The sequence below is a fragment of the Lutra lutra genome, chromosome 13, assembly GCF_902655055.1.
Source record: "Lutra lutra chromosome 13, mLutLut1.2, whole genome shotgun sequence".
Classification (NCBI taxonomy): Eukaryota; Metazoa; Chordata; class Mammalia; order Carnivora; family Mustelidae; genus Lutra; species Lutra lutra.
The window spans coordinates 89,040,920-89,058,591 of record NC_062290.1 but is presented as its reverse complement, the minus strand read 5'-3'; the positions used below and the strand labels follow the sequence as shown (position 1 = coordinate 89,058,591).

At 55.8% G+C, this 17,672-nt stretch overlaps 1 protein-coding gene across 1 annotated transcript; it reads right to left on the bottom strand.

The window, feature by feature from the left end:
• Positions 1-626: 626 nt before the first annotated feature.
• DOLPP1 (dolichyldiphosphatase 1) lies at positions 627-10,088 on the bottom strand. Its single transcript, XM_047700815.1, has 8 exons — positions 9,928-10,088; positions 6,311-6,411; positions 5,950-6,034; positions 5,755-5,854; positions 5,422-5,520; positions 4,756-4,884; positions 4,231-4,320; positions 627-2,149 (listed from the first exon to the last, which is right to left on the bottom strand). The coding sequence occupies exons 1-8, from the start codon at positions 10,001-10,003 to the stop codon at positions 2,113-2,115; spliced, it is 717 nt and encodes a 238-aa protein (XP_047556771.1). The 5' UTR covers positions 10,004-10,088; the 3' UTR covers positions 627-2,112.
• Between the last annotated feature and the right edge of the window lie 7,584 nt (positions 10,089-17,672).

Genomic DNA, 17,672 nt, shown 5'->3' with positions numbered 1-17,672 from the left:
TTCTGGGGACCCAGCAGGGATCCAAACCCAACCTCCAAGCTCAAGGGCCAACAGACAGTTCTGGTTCACCCTGACCCTGACCGAAGGTGTGTTCGTTCTGCATCTCTGCTGTGTGAATCAAGGAAGGAGAAGCCTCCCTACCATGGGCCAGCCCTTGGGGGTGACTTGTGCCCAAGGCACTCCCATGAGGCCTCCAAACACCCAGCTCAGGCTGCAGCTGTATCTCCCAAAGCAAGAAACTCACTGAGTTAAACATGGAGAGGAGGCGGCCAAGGCTTAGGAAGGGCTCGCTTGCCCAGTCCTCAAGGGCTATCCCATGGAGAGTGAGGCTGAGCACACAGCCAGAGCCAGCCGGATCACACAGGGGGGCAGAGCAGGACCACCGAAAGGGGAACTTGGAACTGAATAGCAGGCAGCGAGATGTCCTCAGGCACTGGTGGGGGAAATATCACAGAGGCTGTTCAAACCCCAGGTTTGGGGGCTGGAATGGACTAGATGTCTTGGAGATGCTTATGATTTTATGGTGTTAACCACATTCTTGCCCCTGAGGGTGGCATGTCCCCACGGCCACAGCCCGCCCCTGGTTCCTCTTATGAGCTCAGGCAACATAGATAGGCTCGAGCCGCCAGAGTTCAAGATTTTATTTTAAAACAATAGTAAACAATTTCATTGATTTTTCTTAAATCAAACCACCTCACACTTGGCTTGTCTCAGGCAAAAAGTAAAAAATAAAAATAAGAAAGGAAGGGGAGGAAAATGTGGGGACTGACCAACCTTCCCCAGAAATAGGCCCCTGGTCCTGGCATCTGGAATGGCTTTTGGACACTGTCTTTAACAAAGGAGAAAAGAAAGCACCGAAATATTGTGCTTCAGCAGCAGGTTAGGAACCTCCACAAAGAAAAAGGGTGGTGGGTTAGGGGGGTGTGGAACACAGGTCCCGAGCAGCCTGGTTCAGTTCTAGAAACTTCCAAAGAAGCATCTCTTCTCCACAACTCCATTCAAGAGTGACTTAAGAGGTTGGGTCCCCTCAGGAGTAGCTGCCCTCCACACTGGACAGTGGGGATCTGTGCAACCACACCCCGGACACAGGCTTAAGGGTGCCTGAGCAAGTACCCAGGCTCTCGGGAGGGTGTCGAGAAGGACAAGGGAGTGTTCAGAGCACACGGAGGGAAGGGGAAGGGAGGAGGGGAGGGGAGGACAGTGACATCAGGCACCCACAGCTCCGCTCCCCTCACCCGGCTCCTGGTTCCTCTGCACTGTGTTTGGGAGGAGTTGACAACGAACGGCTACGGGAAGGCAGGACAGGAAAAGAGCTGTAAACAGCCTGGGTTCGCTCACCCACATGTGCAGGCTCTTTTGTCAGAAGGGGACCATCGTCTTGGGGACAGGGGACCAGAAAAAGCCCTTGTGGTGCAGGGTCAGTAACGGGTAGGGCACGACGAGAGCAGCGGCCGGAAGCACGCGCTCACGGGGCCCCGGCCCCCAGACAAGGAAACACTGAACAAGGTTCTGGAATGGCATTGGTGGCAGCGAGGGCGTGGAGGTGCTCCCCTCCTCCGGGGCCCCCACGCCACCTTTCTGGCCCAGGGAGAGGCGGTGTGTCCCCTGGGCCCCAGGCAAAGGGCCCCCGGGCGGCTGACCTCGGCCCCTCCCTGTATGCAGGGCAACCGCAGTGGGCAGGCAGGCTCCTTCGGCCCCATCTCCAAAAGCCTGTCTGCCTTTGACAAAACCCAAAAATAAATAGTGTGTATTGTTCACGCCACCCGGATCTCCTGGCCCCGCGACCAGAGGTGCAAGCTCTCCTCCTCTACACCACCCCCCGGTGCCCACGCCGAGGGCACTCTCTGCCCGACCAGGGGCTGGCAGCAGCACAGCGAGGGTCTCTGGCCGCGTGGCCCCTGGGCAGCAGGCCCCCCAGGGTCCTGGGTTGAGGGGCTGCCTCGGCCCTTTGGTCCACCTTGTTCATTAAAATTAAAATAAGAAAAAAAAGGCTCCACTTGGTGACTTGGGTCTGTAGAGGTCTCTGCTTCATCCCTCTGTCTGTCGTTCTGTCCATCCTGCAAGGCATCAAGCATGCCAGATCTGGAGGCTGGACCCAGCCACACTCACCGGTCACTGCAGTTTCGTTCCCAGCTTACGCTGTCTGTTCCTACAAAGTGGGGGTGGAGGTCACAGGTCAGGATGTTTGGGGGTCAAATGAGAGGACCCCTGGCATTCGTAACCCACGCCCTCAGCTGTCCCCACCCTATCCACAGTTCCATCAAAATGGGTGACTGCCCACTCCAGTAGCACCCATGATTGACTCAAACTGGGCCAGTTGGAGCTCCCTGCCCTGGGACCTGGGATTTGGAATCCCAAAGAGGATCAGTGTCTCAGGCTGGGCCGTATCCAGATGTCTCAGTTCTGGAGCTCAGGAACCCAGCCATGACACTGGGTCAGAGGTGGGCCAGGGATGAGGCCTGAGGCTAGAGGGACCTGGCTAGAATCCAACAAATGCTGGGGATTAGAGATAAGCCAGCAAAAGCAGGGTTCTATTATCACTGACCCAAGCGGATGAAAGACAGCTCTGCACCTGGAGCTACGTAGGCCAAGGGAGAACTACTGATGGACTTTCGACAGGGGATTTCAGTGTCTGGTTGGGGCAATGGCTATATCCACGATGAGCCCAGCAACCAGAGTGAAGCAGGGACAATCTCCCCCATTTTCCAGAGAGGCTGACTGAGGCTCAGAAAGGAGAATGAACTGACCTGTCTTGAGTACCATTTAAAATTCAGAAAACTGGGGCGCCTGGGTGGCTCGGTCGGTTAAGCATGTCTGCCTTCGGCTCAGGTCATGATTCCAGGGTGCTGGGATCAAGTCCCATATCAGGCTCCCTGCTCAGCAGGGAGTCTGCTTCTCCCTCTCCTTCTGTCTGCTACTCTGCCTACCTGTGCTCTCTCTCCAGCAAATTAATAAGTATAATCTTTAAAAAATAATAAAAATAAAATACAGAAAACTCACTGCGCCCACACGTCCTGCATGATGTAGCCCGGGCCGCATCTCCTGCTCTGTCCCCTCGTTCCTGGGCTCCAGTCACACCTGCCTCTGTCTGTTCAGTGGACTCACCCCGCTTTGCCCTGCCTTAGAAACTTCGTGGGTGCGGTTCCCTCTGCAAAGGGCATGCTCCCTGCCACCTCCACTTCATCAGGCCCACTCTTTCTCCACACTCAGGCCCGCCTCCCCAGGGCAGCCCGCACAACTACCCTGCCCCCTCCCTCCCCACTCAGGATCCTGCCATGAGCTCTCAGACCCAGGACACAGACCACACAGACAGGCGCTTCATTCCTCACGTCTCCCCTGCCTGCCGTGAGCCCCTCCCTCTGTGCTACCCCCCGGCACACGGGCTGGCCCAGGGCAGATGCACCCGGAAATTCTGGTTGATGAAAGCAGGTGTGGGCCCAGCCAGGTGTGGCCAGCTGGGGCTCTTCCATCGATAATGGGATTGCCTGTCCTAACCCCCTCAAATCTCCTTTCCTCATGCATCCAGGGCTTTACCCTTAAGCTCATTAGGATAATTTGGAGCATGAGGCACCAGACACATTTCCTGGAACACTCCACCGGGGCCTGCCCCAGGGTTCTTCTCACCAGCATGTCAGGAAACCTCCCAGGCTTACTCTGGAGTCTCACCTCACCTCAGCTCCCCCTCTGCACCTGAGGAGAAACCCAGCCTTCCCCATCCCAGCTGGCGCCCCGCCCAGGATCTGGGGTCAGTGGAGAGGGACAGTGGAGTCAGGAGGCTCCCAAGCCCACCTTTGCCCCAACCTGTTATGCAACCACAGGCAGCCCCAACTCCCCGTGCCTCAGTTTACCCATCCATAGGAGAGTATCTGGACCAAACAACTCCAAGGGATAGCCACATACAGCCAGCCCAAGAATCTCTACCGCCCAGCTATCTGGCTCTGGGCTACAGAGTCTAAAAGGACAGCTCTGGGCCAGACAGCCGGGCTCCCTGCCCAGCTCCCACACCCACCAACCACAAGTCCCCAGTCAAGTCACTCCTCTTCTCTTCTCTGAGCCTCAGTTCCTCAGCTGTAAAATGGGGCTCAGGGGAAGGTGCAATGAAGTAGTGCAGGAAAAGTGCTGAGACAAGTGGTTGGCTACTAGGGAGCCCTCCTAAAAGGGGGTACAGTGGCCGCTGTGGGGCTCTGCCCCACTGAGCCAGGACCCCTTGACTGTTGGCACCTAACTCACCTGGCTTCTGCCCGGGTTACCGTGTACTCAAACCAGAGTACGTTGGGGATGAGGCTCGTGTCTCGGATTAGGAAGAACTCAGAGATAGGCCTAGAGAAACAGACATCCAGAAAGCCAGGACCACATCAGGGCACAAGCCTGCCACCAAGTCAAACTACCCGCCCCCCCAGTGCCCAGGGCTGGCAATGCACCCTCCCCCACTGTTCAGAGTCTCTGCCTGGCCTGTGACCCAGGAGCCACTGAGAGACCCAGACGTGTCACCTGTGTGACACTCGGGCAGGAGTGCTGCCCCACGGTACACGCAGCGCAGCAGGACTCGGGCTGCTTCCCAAGTCCCTGAGAGCCGAGGTGCAGAGGATGGCCCCTTGGCTTCTGGGCCTGAAGAAACACCAGAGGGAGGAGGATGCCAGGCAAGTAGGTCCTGCAGCCCATGCCCTCCGAAAAGGGGGACATGAGGGCCCTCCCAGGGTGCTGGAGGCCGGGGGCAGAGGCAGGTGAGGCAGTCACGGGGCAGGAGGCAGTTACCAGGCTGCTATCCTAGGGAACAGCGGGGTGAGGACCTCCTGGGTGAAGGCGAACCAGGCGACGGCCATGAGGCTCCCAGCAATGCCCCCATAGAGCACCTGGCTCCAGGTGTGGTACAGCAGGTAGACCCTGGGCCAAGGACAGAGGGAAGTTCATGAGACCCAGCTGGGCACGGGCCTGCGCGATCCCCCATGCCCAAGCACTGGATTCCCTGGAACCTGCGTGTGCACGCAGGGAGACACACGCAGATAGGACAGACTTCTGTGAACACACAGCCTCCAATCTACTTCCAGAAGGAGCTGCTCCTTCCAGCAGTGGCTCCCCCAACCACAGAAGGGAAGGGATGGTTCGGCTGGGATGTGCCTCCCTTCTGTCCAGCCTTCAGCTCTGAGTCTGTCTGCACGAAGATCCTCCAGGACACTGGGAACAGACGGCTGATGTGCGCAGGTGTCCCCAGAACTGTGGGATCGGCCAGGAGGAGAGAGAAGAACCAGGCTGGAAGGGGGAGCAGAGCCCTAGCCCTTAAAATGAGAGGCCTGGGACCCCTTTCCCAGGCCTGCTGTACAGGCTCTGGGACTTGGATCCATGGGGAGGTCCAACAGGGACCACAAATGCAGCAAGACCCCAGGGGACGGGGTGGGGGTGGGGCTCTCCGCCCCTCCATACCTGCTATAGGAGACTAGAAAGGCCGCAGCGAGGAGACCCAGGGAAAGCACATGCCTCCATAGCAAGTCCAGGAACCTGGCGTTGTTTGTTTGGTGCATTCTGGGAAAACAGGCCCGTCAGATGGCCTCAGCCCACAGCCTGGACCTCAGGCCTCCCAGACAGCCCCAGTCCCATCCAAATGCTGCCCAGGCACCTTCTCCGTGGCTGCAGCTCCACCCACCCCCGACAGAGGCCAAGCCCCAAGGATGTCCAAAGGGCTAAGAGCGAGTCCCTGGCAGAGGCCAGACTGGGCCGGTTCGGCCCCCCCCCCCCCCTGCCAGGGCAGAATCTCACCTTAAATACAGGAAGAGGAAGGAATAGACGGAGAAGAACCACATAAACTGGGAGTGGCTGGAGGGCATCCCGTACTTGGTGCCCACTGCCATGTGGGGGCCTGGGAGAGAGAGAACACAGCAGGATGGGGGGATGCAGGCCTTCCGGTCACATCCAGACCAGGGGACCCCCCAGACCCCACGACCCAGACCCCACCTCCACAGGGCCGTGGCTCCTGGATGACGTGTTTGATCAGCCAGTTGACCCCCTCGTTCAGTGCCAGGCCCCCGAGGAACGAAATCTGCCGGGAAGATGTGAGGTCAGCTGGGCCTCAGTGTGCCTGCTGGCTGCCACCCAGGCCCAAAGACTGTGGCAGCTGCCTGACCCTCCCCGCCCAACTAGTGAACAGCCCGAACAGGCTGGGAAGCTCCACCCAAGAAAGGTGGAGGCAGAGAAAGGAGAGCAAAGCTCCTGGGATGAAGAGGTGTGCCCGGAGCCCACCCCCCCCCCGCACCCCTCCCCAGCATGGGGGCACCAGAGGAGCAGTGGAGGGACGGGCAGGGACGGACTTACTCACCGTGTGCAGCTCCCGCTTGAATATGATGAGGGTCACGAAACCAACAATGACGAAGACAGGGCTGAGGCTCAGGTAGGCAAGGAGGTGGCCAGAGAGATCACCTGGGGTGGGGCAGGGGGAGGGGTGGGCACAGGGAGAACAGGATGAGGACAGAGCACCACAATCACAAGAGGGGCAACACCCAGCAAGTCAAGTGGGGCCTGAGCCAGAAAGGAGGCCCCAGGAGGGCCCAAAGGGCAGGACCAGGCAGCTGTGGCTGCCTCAGTCTACCAGGTGACCACACCAACTCAGCCATGGGCACGACAGACCAGTGTCCAATCAATGAGCCCTCATGTGCATAGATCGGAAGTTTAAAGCTAGTGCCTTCGCTGGCCCCATTCTGTAAAGAAAGAAACTCAGTCCACAGGGGTTGTGTGACTTGCCCAAGGACACACAACCAGAAGAAGGTGGGGTCTGACCTAAAATCCAACTCTCTAGCCTGGTTCAGGTAGTAAGCCCACCACCCTGCCAAAGCAGGAATTTGAACCTGGCCTGGCCTGACCTTCAAGGCCAGGTCCTGGAGGAGGAGGCAGGCCGGCAGGCACACAGGTGCCTCTGGAACACAGCGCTGCGCTGAGGCTCCCCCCGCCAAGCCCTGGGCCTCCAAAGGAACCTGGAAATCTCTGGACCCTGCAGAAAGAGTGTCAGGGACCAAGCGAGGGGAGGGGAGAGGCTGCTTTCACCCATACGGTAACCTCTCCATTGGCAAGACATTGGCTACCTATGACCTGTTTTTACCCTCTTTACAGGCCCAGAAAGGAGGCTGTACGGGAATCAGGAGCCCCTTTGAGAGCTGAGGACATGGAAGCCAAGAGACAAGAGCCAGGTTCCCTCTCGGTCAAGGGCAGGGCTGACACAGGGTCCGAAGACTGCCCTCGCCATTCGAGACAGGGCGGCTGAAGGGCCGCTCTCGGGTCAGAGGGCATGCATGCCTCATGGTTCAGTTCCTGAGCCAGTGAGAAGGGCACCCACGTCCTACAGCGCGGTGGGAGCTTTGATGCAGCAAGGCCCATGAGACCAGCTCAGACCCTAGCACGCAGGACACTTCCATGTTGGGAGAACGCAGCGCGGGAAACAGCCCACACCACCGGCCTGGTCTCACACAGGTGGCAGGAAAGTACCCCGAAGGGTCGAGCCTGGATTCCAGGCTGAAGAGACGGTCACACACCTGGCCTCACTCACATCTACCCACGGTAGGACTGGCTGGCAGAACTGGCGTGAGGGAAGGGCCCAGCAACCTAGGCGTGAGGGCCACTGCTGCCCCGGGCCCACTGGGTGACACTGGGTGAGGCCCTCCATCTCATTCACATGATGGCCTGGTCCCTTCCAGTTCTGAGACTCTGGGTTTCTCGGCTGCCCAAAGGATGCCCCAAGCACCAGGTTGTAAGGACAGGGAGTATTTGGTGCCCCAAAACCTTTGACCATCTCCACAGCCTGTCCCACAGCCAACACTACCCTTGGGTCTTCCTGCAGATGCTGCAGACACTCTGGCCTCATCACTCTCTGATCTTAGCTCCTGTGTGGTTCCCTCTGCCCCTGGGATGAATCCCACTTCAGCCCAGCTCATCAGGCCCTGCACAGACCTGCCCCTGCTTCCCTCCCACCTCTGTTCCATTCCCCACGAACATAACTCAGAGCATTCCCTGAATGCCCCCTGCCCTGTCCCACTTCTGGACCTTGGCACACCCAGGCTCCCCCAACTGAAATGCTGTCTGTGTTAATGCAACATTAATAAATGAAGTAGCCACCACAGTGGGGAAAAAAAAAAAAAAAAAGACACGTTCCTGCCATCGCAGAGCTCTCAGTCTGTGGGGGAATCTGTAACCAGGGCATGGCTCATGATACACTCGCTAGTGTAGCTATGGGGCCAGTATCTGTCCCTCTCTCTACACATTAGGCTCCAGGAGAGCTGGACGGGGTCTCTACACCCTGCCCAATCTCCCAAGCCCACCACAGCCCCTGGCACTTACCCAGGCTCAAAAACAATGCTACGTGAGTAGAGAAGGAATGAAGGAAGCAAGGATCAGTGTGGTGAGGGCACAAAAGGGGCTACAGAAGAGTGAGCAACGGACTAGACCTCGAACGAGGCCCCCAGGTTCACCCAGCTCCCTCCTCCAGGCACTCACAGTCCCTGTAAAAGGTCCCTTGTCACAGCCTGTGTCATGCTGCTCCCGAACACCAGGTTCCTTCTTCTGGTTTGTGAGCACTCGGAGAAGCTACTCTGAGGCCACGGAGAGGAAATATGAAAGCACTGAGGCCTTCAAGCCCCTTCCCCTCTCCAGGCCTTGGTTTCCCTCCTGTCAGGGGCGAGCCTCCTGTAAAGCGGGGTTTTTTTTCACAGTCCATAGGGCAGAGAAGGTATGGGCCTGTTCACCATTCTAAACCAGACCTAGCCCAGGGCCTAGCACTCAGGAGGTGCTCGGTGAATACTGCTGAATGAATGAGGTATAAATGGTGAGTAGGCAGGCAGGGCACAGGCCTGGCAGGGCCACCCCACCCCCAATATAACCAAGAACACCTGGGGTCAAAGTTCCGGGCATCCAGCCCTGAAGCCCTCATTGGGGCCAGATACTCCTATCTCTGCGCCCGAGAGCAGCATGCACAGGCCTTTCTTGGGGCCACCAGGGCTCAATGAGAAGCCCCCAGCCTCACCCAACACCCAGTCATCCTACTCAGGGAGGGTGGGGTGGGCTTGAGACGGTCCTGGAAAGGTGAGATGATCTTCACGGCAGTTATATACTGAAAGCTTACTGTGCGCCAGGCATCGCACTCAGCATTTCTCACATCACCACTAGAAGGAAGGCACTGTGATCAATCCCACTTTAGAGACGAACTAACCGAGGCACAGAGAGGTGAAGTCATTAGCTCCAGGCCTCAGCCTGACCTGGAGCCCAGATACTTCTGACCCTAAGGCCCAAGATCTGCACCACTCAGCCTCCGCAATGGTCGCTACAGGACCTCTCGGCTGGAAAAACCTGCACTTCTAGAGACGTATCTGATTGGGAAACTCCAGAAGTCAGATCCCAGGGGCTTCCAGTCCCCTAACCCGGCCCCCTCTGTTGTGGGGCAGTGCCCTACTCATGGCGTGGCACAAGTACTCAAACAACGAATAGCTTCCCGGCCTCGGTTTGCACACTCCCAGCAGTGGGGAGCTCTCTGCAGCCCCAAAGCGCTGTCTGAAGGAAAGAGGCACTCCCTGCACGCCGAGGAGGGAGTCTGGCCTCTCGGCCTCCAGGGAGGGCAGGAAAGAAGACCCCAGGTCCAGGCCGGTCATCCATTCCCGCCTCACGCAGACCCCAGCCCCATTACAGCCCACCCTCGTCCCCGGACCCGGGGGAGCGGCCCGGCCGCGCAGCCGCAGAGTGCGCGAACGAGCCGCTCACAATTTCGCCCAGCTCATCGCCGCACCATTGCGCCTGCGCGGCGCGCGCGCCGGCCGAGCCCCTCCAAGGCTCACTATTTGACAGTTCCCACCCGGGGCGCCCGGCGCCCCCTCCGCGGGCTCGCGCGGGCTGGAGCGCCTGGGGATGACGGGCCAACCCCAGAAAAGCGTCCTCCGAGGCGGGGCCGCCTTTTACCTGTAGGATATTCGACGTGGGTGAGGGTCACTGGCCGCCATGAAGCGGGGAGCGAGCACTGTCCGTCCGCTGCCATCTTACCCGGAGACCGGGCTTCGCTGAGCAGCCAATGGGGAGCCAGGGGGGCGGTGGTCCTGACCTATCACGCCGGGGAGGCGCCGCGTGCCCAATCGGAGGCCGATACAGGTAGCGGCGCAACCATTTAGCGTGCCGGCCCTGAGGCTGACCCGAGCGGCGAATCAGCGAGCGGGGCCCCGGAGCATGCGAGCCGACCGAGCCGGCGTCCAATCCAGGGCGAGCACAGGTAGGAGCCTGACCAATCAGAAAAGAGGAGGGTTTCAGCGCACAACCGAGAACAGAACAGCCAATCACAAGGTGAAGCGGGCTCACAGTGTGAGCAGGACGGGCCAATCAGGCGCTAGCGTAGGGGGCGTGTTGAAGTTTGGTGGGAGCTTTGGTTTGGCTGGGACTTACGCGGAGTGGAGGCTTCCTCCGTACCCCAAGCCCAGCCAGGGTTGGCGGGAGCTGGGCTGCCGTCAGAACGCACGCTCGAAGTAGGGAGGCAGCCTCAGCTCGTTGGGATCTGAGCCGACCCACTTTTAGTTATGAGTAAACTGAGGCCGAAGACCCGTGTACTGACCGGCGACAGGCCAGGTCCCACAAAGCCGACAGCCCGGTGGTAGAAAGATGTGGGGCGGCTGACGGAGCTGCCCGGGCGGGGCGCTCAGTCGGTGCCCTAAATGCTTTACCGAATGGAGGCTTAACTCAAGTTGAGAAAGATTCCTTCCTTCTTTCATTGAATTAACAAAGATGTTTTGATTCAGCCACGTTTGGGGAGCATTTTAAACAAGAAGCCAAGAAGCCGGTGTTCCACCTACGCCTCGGTTTCCCCGAAACATTCCTCTCGGTGGCCACAGGGCCACACCTTCCCACGCACCTCCCCGTCTCCTGCCCGCTGTCTCTCCGGCTGGATTGAATTACTCAGCCCAGCCAGGATGCCCGGCCCCTCTTGTCTCCCAGACTTGGCACAGGCTGTTCTGCTGCCTGGAAAGCATCTCCCCTCCTGCCCCACTTCGCCTGGCTCAGGTGTCTGCCCCAAGTCTGGCTCAGGTGTCTCTTCTCACTTAGAGGTTTCCACGGCCAGGTGAGAGGCCTCCACTGAGTTCCGGGTTGTGTCTCCTCTTCTACCTCAGCGCTGACCACCCTGGACCATTACTGGTTCCTTGTCAGTCTCCCAATAAGCAGTGGTTCTCTGACTTCTTGCCGCACCAGGATCAGCTGTAGAAATGCAGATTCCTGGGTCCCACCGGGGCCTGGGTTGGTTCAGTAAATCTGAGTCAGAGCCATGGAGTTTGTATTTCTATGTGCTCTGGGGGTTCTGATAAAACTAGGTCCAGCCACATGGAGAAGCTTGGGCAACATGAAGACAGGGCCTGGGGGCCCCTGCGTCGCTCAGTCGGTTAACCACCTGCCCTCTGCTCAGGTCATGATCCCAGAGTTCCAGGATCAAGCCCACATGGGACTCCCAGCTCATTGGGGAATTGGCTTCTCCCTCTGCCCCTTACCCCGCTCTCCTGTGCGTGCACTCCGTCTTTCAAATAAATAAATAAAATCTTAAAAAGAAGAAAAAAAAAAAAAAACAACCAGGCCTGTTAGGGGTTTGAGCCTGGCCCAGACTCGTGCTAGAACAAGTGCTCAGTAAGTGTACTGCCTAAGTCCCTGTGCGAAGTGAGAATAAAGCAGAAGGTTTCACTGCCCAAAGTGGCTCACTCTGCTGCAACTATGGGGTTGGGCTGAGGAGTCGGGTGGAGGGGGATGGTGGGGACTCAACCCACCCACGAGCCAGGAGGGCCCCCGGGCCCTCTCAGCTGTTCTCAGCTCCCACCCAGCCCAGCCTGGGCTTGTGTGGGTCAGCTGGCTCCCTCTCCCTGTCACCCGCGCTCAGCTCCCTCAGGCACTGCCACTATTAGCCTGTGAGAAGCAGGAGGTGTGAGGAGGGGGCTGTGAGTTTCCCAGAATAATTCCCTGGCACAGGGCATCCATCCTGAGCCTGGCTACTTTGCCCCTCCCTGGCTGGCAGCCGTTTCACTGATGAGCAAATAGGCCTAGAGATGCAGAGCCCCTGAAACCCCAGCCTGTCTGACGCCAGAGCCCTCTCACCTCAGGGAGAGCGTTGTGGAGGAAGTGACAAGGACAGGGGACTATAAAATGAGAGGGCGGGGGTAGCTGGGTGGCTCAGTGGGTTAAAGCCTCTGCCTTCAGCTCAGGTCATGATCCCAGGGTCCTGGGATGGAGCCCCGCATGGAGCTCTCTGCTCAGCAGGGAGCCTGCTTCCCTCTCTCCGCCTGCCTCTCTGTCTACTTGTGATCTCTGTCTGTCAAATGAATAAATAAAATATTTTATTTTTTAAATTATTTTTTTAATAATTTATTTTTTAAATAATTTTATTTTTAAAATTATTTTATTTATTTATCTGACAGGCAGGGATCACAAGCAGGCAGAGAGGCAGGCAGAGAGAGAGGGAAGCAGGCTCCCCGCTGAGCAGAGAGCCCGATGCGGAACTCGATCCCAGGACCCCGAGATCATGACCCGAGCCGAAGGCAGCGGCTTAACCCACTGAGCCACCCAGGCGCCCAAATAAAATATTTAAAAATAAATAAATAAATAAAATCTTTTAAATAAAAAATAAAATAAAATGAGAGGGCGTTCTCCCTAGTGGGATTTTCCTGGCAGAGGGAACAGCATAAGCAAGTGTCCTGACCCTGGAGTGTGGCGGGGGGGGGGGGGGGGGGGCGGGAAGGGCAAGAGAGAGGGAGAGGGGACAGGTGCTGGGGAAGGAGGGCTGGCAGGGGCCTGGCCATCCCAAACTTTGAGGGTCACCACCGGCGGTGAGGACAAAGTGGAGCTCTGAAGGGTGGGTTGGATACTTGGTTGGGCTTTGCTTCTCAAAAAAAAAAAAAAAAAATTAAAATATAACATTCATGTAGGAAATTCCAAAAATCGGGTGTGTACAAGTTGAAGATGTTTCACAAACTAAGCCCATCTATGTGAGCAGCCCCCAGACCAAGAAGCAGGACCCGAGGAGCCCCGGACACCCTGTCTTGTCACCCTCTGATGACCACCATCCCAATTTCTAACACCCTGCATTAGGTGGATCTGAATTTTGTACTTTCTATAAGCAGAATCCCACAGTAGGTACTTTTTGCCTGGGGCTTCTTTCAAGAGCATCGTGTTTGTGATCCGCGCTGTGGCCTGTAGTTCTAATGTGTTCACTCCTGCTGTGCAGCATTCCCTGGTGTGAACACAGCACACACCGCAGTTTATTTTCCATTCGACTCTCAGTGGACATTTGGGGTGTTTCTGGGCTTGGGGAGTTATGAACAGTGCTGCTTAGAACACTGTGCATACCTTTGGGGTACCAGTTAGGACATTTCTCATGGAGATGTGCCTGGGAGCCAAAGCAGGGTCCCTGAGATGGCAGAGATGACAGGTCCGACCTGTCAAGCAAGAGGACAAGAGGCTGGGCAGTGCAGACGTGCCTGCTGCGAGGAGCCCCCCCAGGAGGCTGCAGGAACGACCTGCCTCCTCCCTGAGCTGAGAGGTGGACCAGCAGGGCCCCTGGTATCGCTCTAAGCAAACTGGGAGGTGCCCCACTCTTAGTCACTTGCACAATTGTCACGACAGCAAGGCAGCACTGAATGCTCCCAGTTTATAGCTGAGGACAAGTGAGACTCATGACTGCCCCCCACCATTTGCCAGGGCATCATACCCCACCTGCACTTGTTCGTGCTCAAAGTTCTTTAGGAAACTCCCCATCTCTGAGCCTGTCTCCCCAAAATGAGTCTGCTGCCGCCCACTGGATGAGAGGTTCATTCGTTCACTTTAGACCCAGAGTTCCCAGCCAGTGCCAGACTAGGAATGGGCATCAGGGATGAAGAGTGAACGTGACCAGTGGTGCACCACCCTCAGGGAACTCATTCCAGGGGAGGTTGTGGGAAGCCTGGAGCCCAAAGATGCCGGTTACAAAGCCAAATCGTCTCGGGGCGCCTGGCTCTCAGGGTGGTGAGTTCGAGTCCCATGTGTGGTGTACAGTTTACTCAAAATTGAAAAAAAAAAAAAAAAAGACCCAGGGCCTCAAACTAGAAGTGACATTTTGGTCGAGAAGACCCATTCTAGAAGTGACGTTTTGGCTTTAAAACCTCTGGGAGGAGCCATTTATTATCTGTCTCCAAGAGCAGAAGATTCTAGAAGCCAGGGTTTGGAGTTACAAGCACCAGGGTGCCAAGTCCTCGAGACAAATCATCTGGCTCATCTCTTGTGCTGGTGGCATTTTCTGATTTTCGTGGTTTAAGTACTCTTTCCTGTGGCCACTTTCAAGCTACCACTGGGATGTTCCTGAATGGAGAGTGGACGTGCCTGCCACACAGGCAGCTCTCACATCTGCCACTGCCATGCAGCTGGAGGAGAGCTTGGCACACAGCAGGTGCACAGTAAATACTCAGAGAACAAGTGAATGTCCTGTCCCATTTGTGTGTACATCCGGGAGCCACTTCTGTTGTAATTCAAACTACTGTTTTTTGAGCGCTTGGCGTGAACCACATTGTCAATCCAAAAACACTCCGAGATCTCGCCCTCCACACCCCTCCTCATGCTGTGCAAGCATCAGTCTCCTGTAAAAGAAGCCCCGAGGCTGATCATGACCTGATGTAAATACAAACAACTCCAAGGTGAAGGACAGGCGGCGTGGCTTCAGGAGACCTGGGCATCCATCCCAGGGACAGCCACAGACTCACTGTCTGCACTGGGGTGGTCACCCCTCCCCTTGTGACCTCCCCTTGGATCAACAAGGGGTTTGGAACCTGTTCTCCACCACTGTGTAACGAGCCAGCCCAAAACGTAGTACCGTAAAACCATCACCATTGTATTGCTCAAGATCAGCGAATTTGGCTGGGCTCAGCTGGGCAGTTCTGCTGGGGTCACTACTGGGCCTGTGTGGTCCAAGCAGCCTCCTCCAAGTCTGGGAGTTAGCTGGGGCTGCCGGCCAGGGTGCCCACGCTCTCCTCCACGTGGCCTCCCAAGCAGAGGAGCCCCGGTCTCCTTCATGGCTGCAGCTACTTTCCAAGAGGGCGAGCCCCAGAGCTCCAGTGCTCAAACCTCTGCCTGCATCACGTTGCTCTTGTCCCACTGGCCAAAGCAGGTCATGCAGCCGAGCCCAGAGCTGATGTAGGCAAGGCCCATACGAGGACACAGATTCCAAAAGGCATGGTTTGTGGAGACCATGATTCTTAAGAGTCTGCTGTCCGCCACGGAAACGGACCAGCGTTCCCCTCGGCCTTCCCACCTCTGGTCTCTGGGATCCTGAGCTTTCTGGGACATCTTACGCTGGGAAGGGAGTGCTCAAAGACTGATTGGAGCAGCGGGTGTCAAAAAGACCCGGGAGCCAGCTCAAAGGTGCTCCTGGTGGTCAATTTTGTGACCATTTGAGCATCTCTAGAATGACTGCAAGTGACTGTAAGTTACCAAATAAGTCAAAACTCATGAATCCATACTGGTGTGCAAAAAAGAAGGGGGAAAACTCACTGCGGAATGCTGCTGAGTAACCGAAAAATAGAATACTAAGACGTGCGGTAAAATGGATGGACCTCAAAAATGTGGTTCTATATAAAGAAGCCAGGCACAAAAGACCACACACTTGATTCCATTTACAGAAATGTCCAGGAAAGGCAAGTGGAGAGAGAACATAAATGGGTGGGGTCCTGGAGGCCAGGGAATTTACTGCAAAGGGTACAAAGGGTCTTTTGGGGGTGATTGGACTATTCTAAAATTATATTCTGATTACCGTTGCCCACCTCTGTAAATTTACTTTAAAAAATAATTAAATTTGGGACATCTAGGTGGCTCAGTTGGTTGAGCATCCGACTCTTGATCTCAGCTCAGGTCTCGATCTCAGGTCATGAGTTCGAGCCCCACTTGGACTCCATGTGGGGGTGGAGCCTACTTAAAAAAAATTTTTTTAATATATATAAATTTTTTTTAAAGATTTTATTTATTTGACAGAGATCACAAGTAGGCTGAGAGCAGGGGCGGGGGAAGCAGGCTCCCTGCCGAGCAGAGAGCCTGATGCAGGGCTCGATCCCAGAACCCTGGGATCATGTCCTGAGCCGAAGGCAGAGGACTCAACCCACCGAGCCACCCAGGTCCCCCTAATATATATAAATTTTTAAAAAAGGTTTTATTTATTTCACAGAGTGAAACACAATGAGAGAAAGAACACCAGCAGGGAGAGTGGGAGAGGGAGAAGCAGGCTTCCTGCAGAGCAGGGAGCCGGATACTGGGCTGGATCCCAGGATCCTGGGATCCTGACCTGAGCCGAAGGTAGACACCCAACGACTGAGCCACCCAGGTGCTCCTAAATATATACAAAAATTTAAAAAATAAAAAATAATTAAAGCAAGTACACTTTATAGCATATAAATTGTACCTTAATAAAAACGTTGAATGCAAACTTATTTGCCAGCATTGGAGGTAAGGATCAGGTCCTCACTCGAGTCAGCAACGGGAACAGTAAAAGAAAGCATCCGTCCTCTTCTACAGGTGGAACTGAAGGCCACCTCCAGCCCATCAGGAAAAACTCTTTTTCAGAACCCTAGCAGATAATAGTTACCAATAATATTTTCCTAGGCATGATTATGGCGTTATGGTTATGCCAGAAAGCTACCTTATTTAAGATTTGCCCATTCAAGTGTTTAGGGGTGAAATCCATGTCCCACACTCTGAAATGTTTTATTTTTATTTTTTTAAGTTTTTATTTATTTGACAGAGAGATCACAAGTAGGCAGAGAGGCAGGTAGAGAGGGGGAAGCAGGCTCCCCATTGAGCAGAGAGCCCAACGCAGGGCTTGATCCCAGGACCCTGAGATCATGACCTGAGCCGAAGGCAGCAGCTTAACCCACTGAGCCACCCAGGCACCCTGAAATGTTTTAGAGAAGTATTTACACGATGTAAATATGACAAAATGTAAATGAATGATTCAAGGTGTTGGTTTGATGGGCATCCTTTCTAGGATTTTCCTTTTAACTTTGCTGTACATTTAAAATTTTCAAAGTGAAGGGTTTTTTTTGAGTGCCTTTCCTATAAACCTCCCGATGTCTGACAGTGAAAACACCCAATCTAGCCAGCTTGGATGTGGTCCATTCCTACCAGTTCCAGCCTTTGGCCCCCGCTCTACAGTGACTGAACCTGAGCCTGCCCCCCCACCCCCACAGCTGGGCCAACACCTGTATCTTCTAGATACGGACTCTGGGGCCCAGAGAGAAGAGACATTACCCAGATGCTGCCTGAACTGGATCCACACCCAGGCTGCCCCCATCTGTGCCCTTAAGCACTGTGCTGACACTCCACCACTTGGCCCCCCAAACCTGGGGGTCCTCCCTGCCTTGGGACCATTGACCCTGTCAGGCTGCCACGTAGCCCCAAGGGGGCTCACAGCCCCCTTGACCAAGCTTCCCTCCACCTTTGACCTCTTGGAAACTCCACCCACTATACCCCAAAGAGCCAGTCCCCAGTGGTGGCCCAGGAAGCATATGGCCACACATGTACCCATCAGCATGACCACATGGAAGGGCATTGTTTTTAAACTTTTTTTTTTTTTTAAGATCCCCCGTTTTAAGAGACCGAGAGAGAGAGAAAAGCAGACTCCCCACTGAGCAGAGAGCCCAACGCGGGACTTGATCCCAGGCCGAACT

Excerpts from the sequence above, each read along its gene's own strand:
- DOLPP1 (XM_047700815.1), bottom strand. The coding sequence starts at position 10,003 with ATGGCAGCGGACGGACAGTGCTCGCTCCCCGCTTCATGGCGGCCAGTG. Across the intron at positions 5,521-5,754 it reads TTCCTCTTCCTGTATTTAAG|AATGCACCAAACAAACAACG; the intron begins GTGAGATTCTGC and ends CTGTTTTCCCAG. Across the intron at positions 2,150-4,230 it reads GTAACCCGGGCAGAAGCCAG|GAACAGACAGCGTAAGCTGG; the intron begins GTGAGTTAGGTG and ends CCCACTTTGTAG.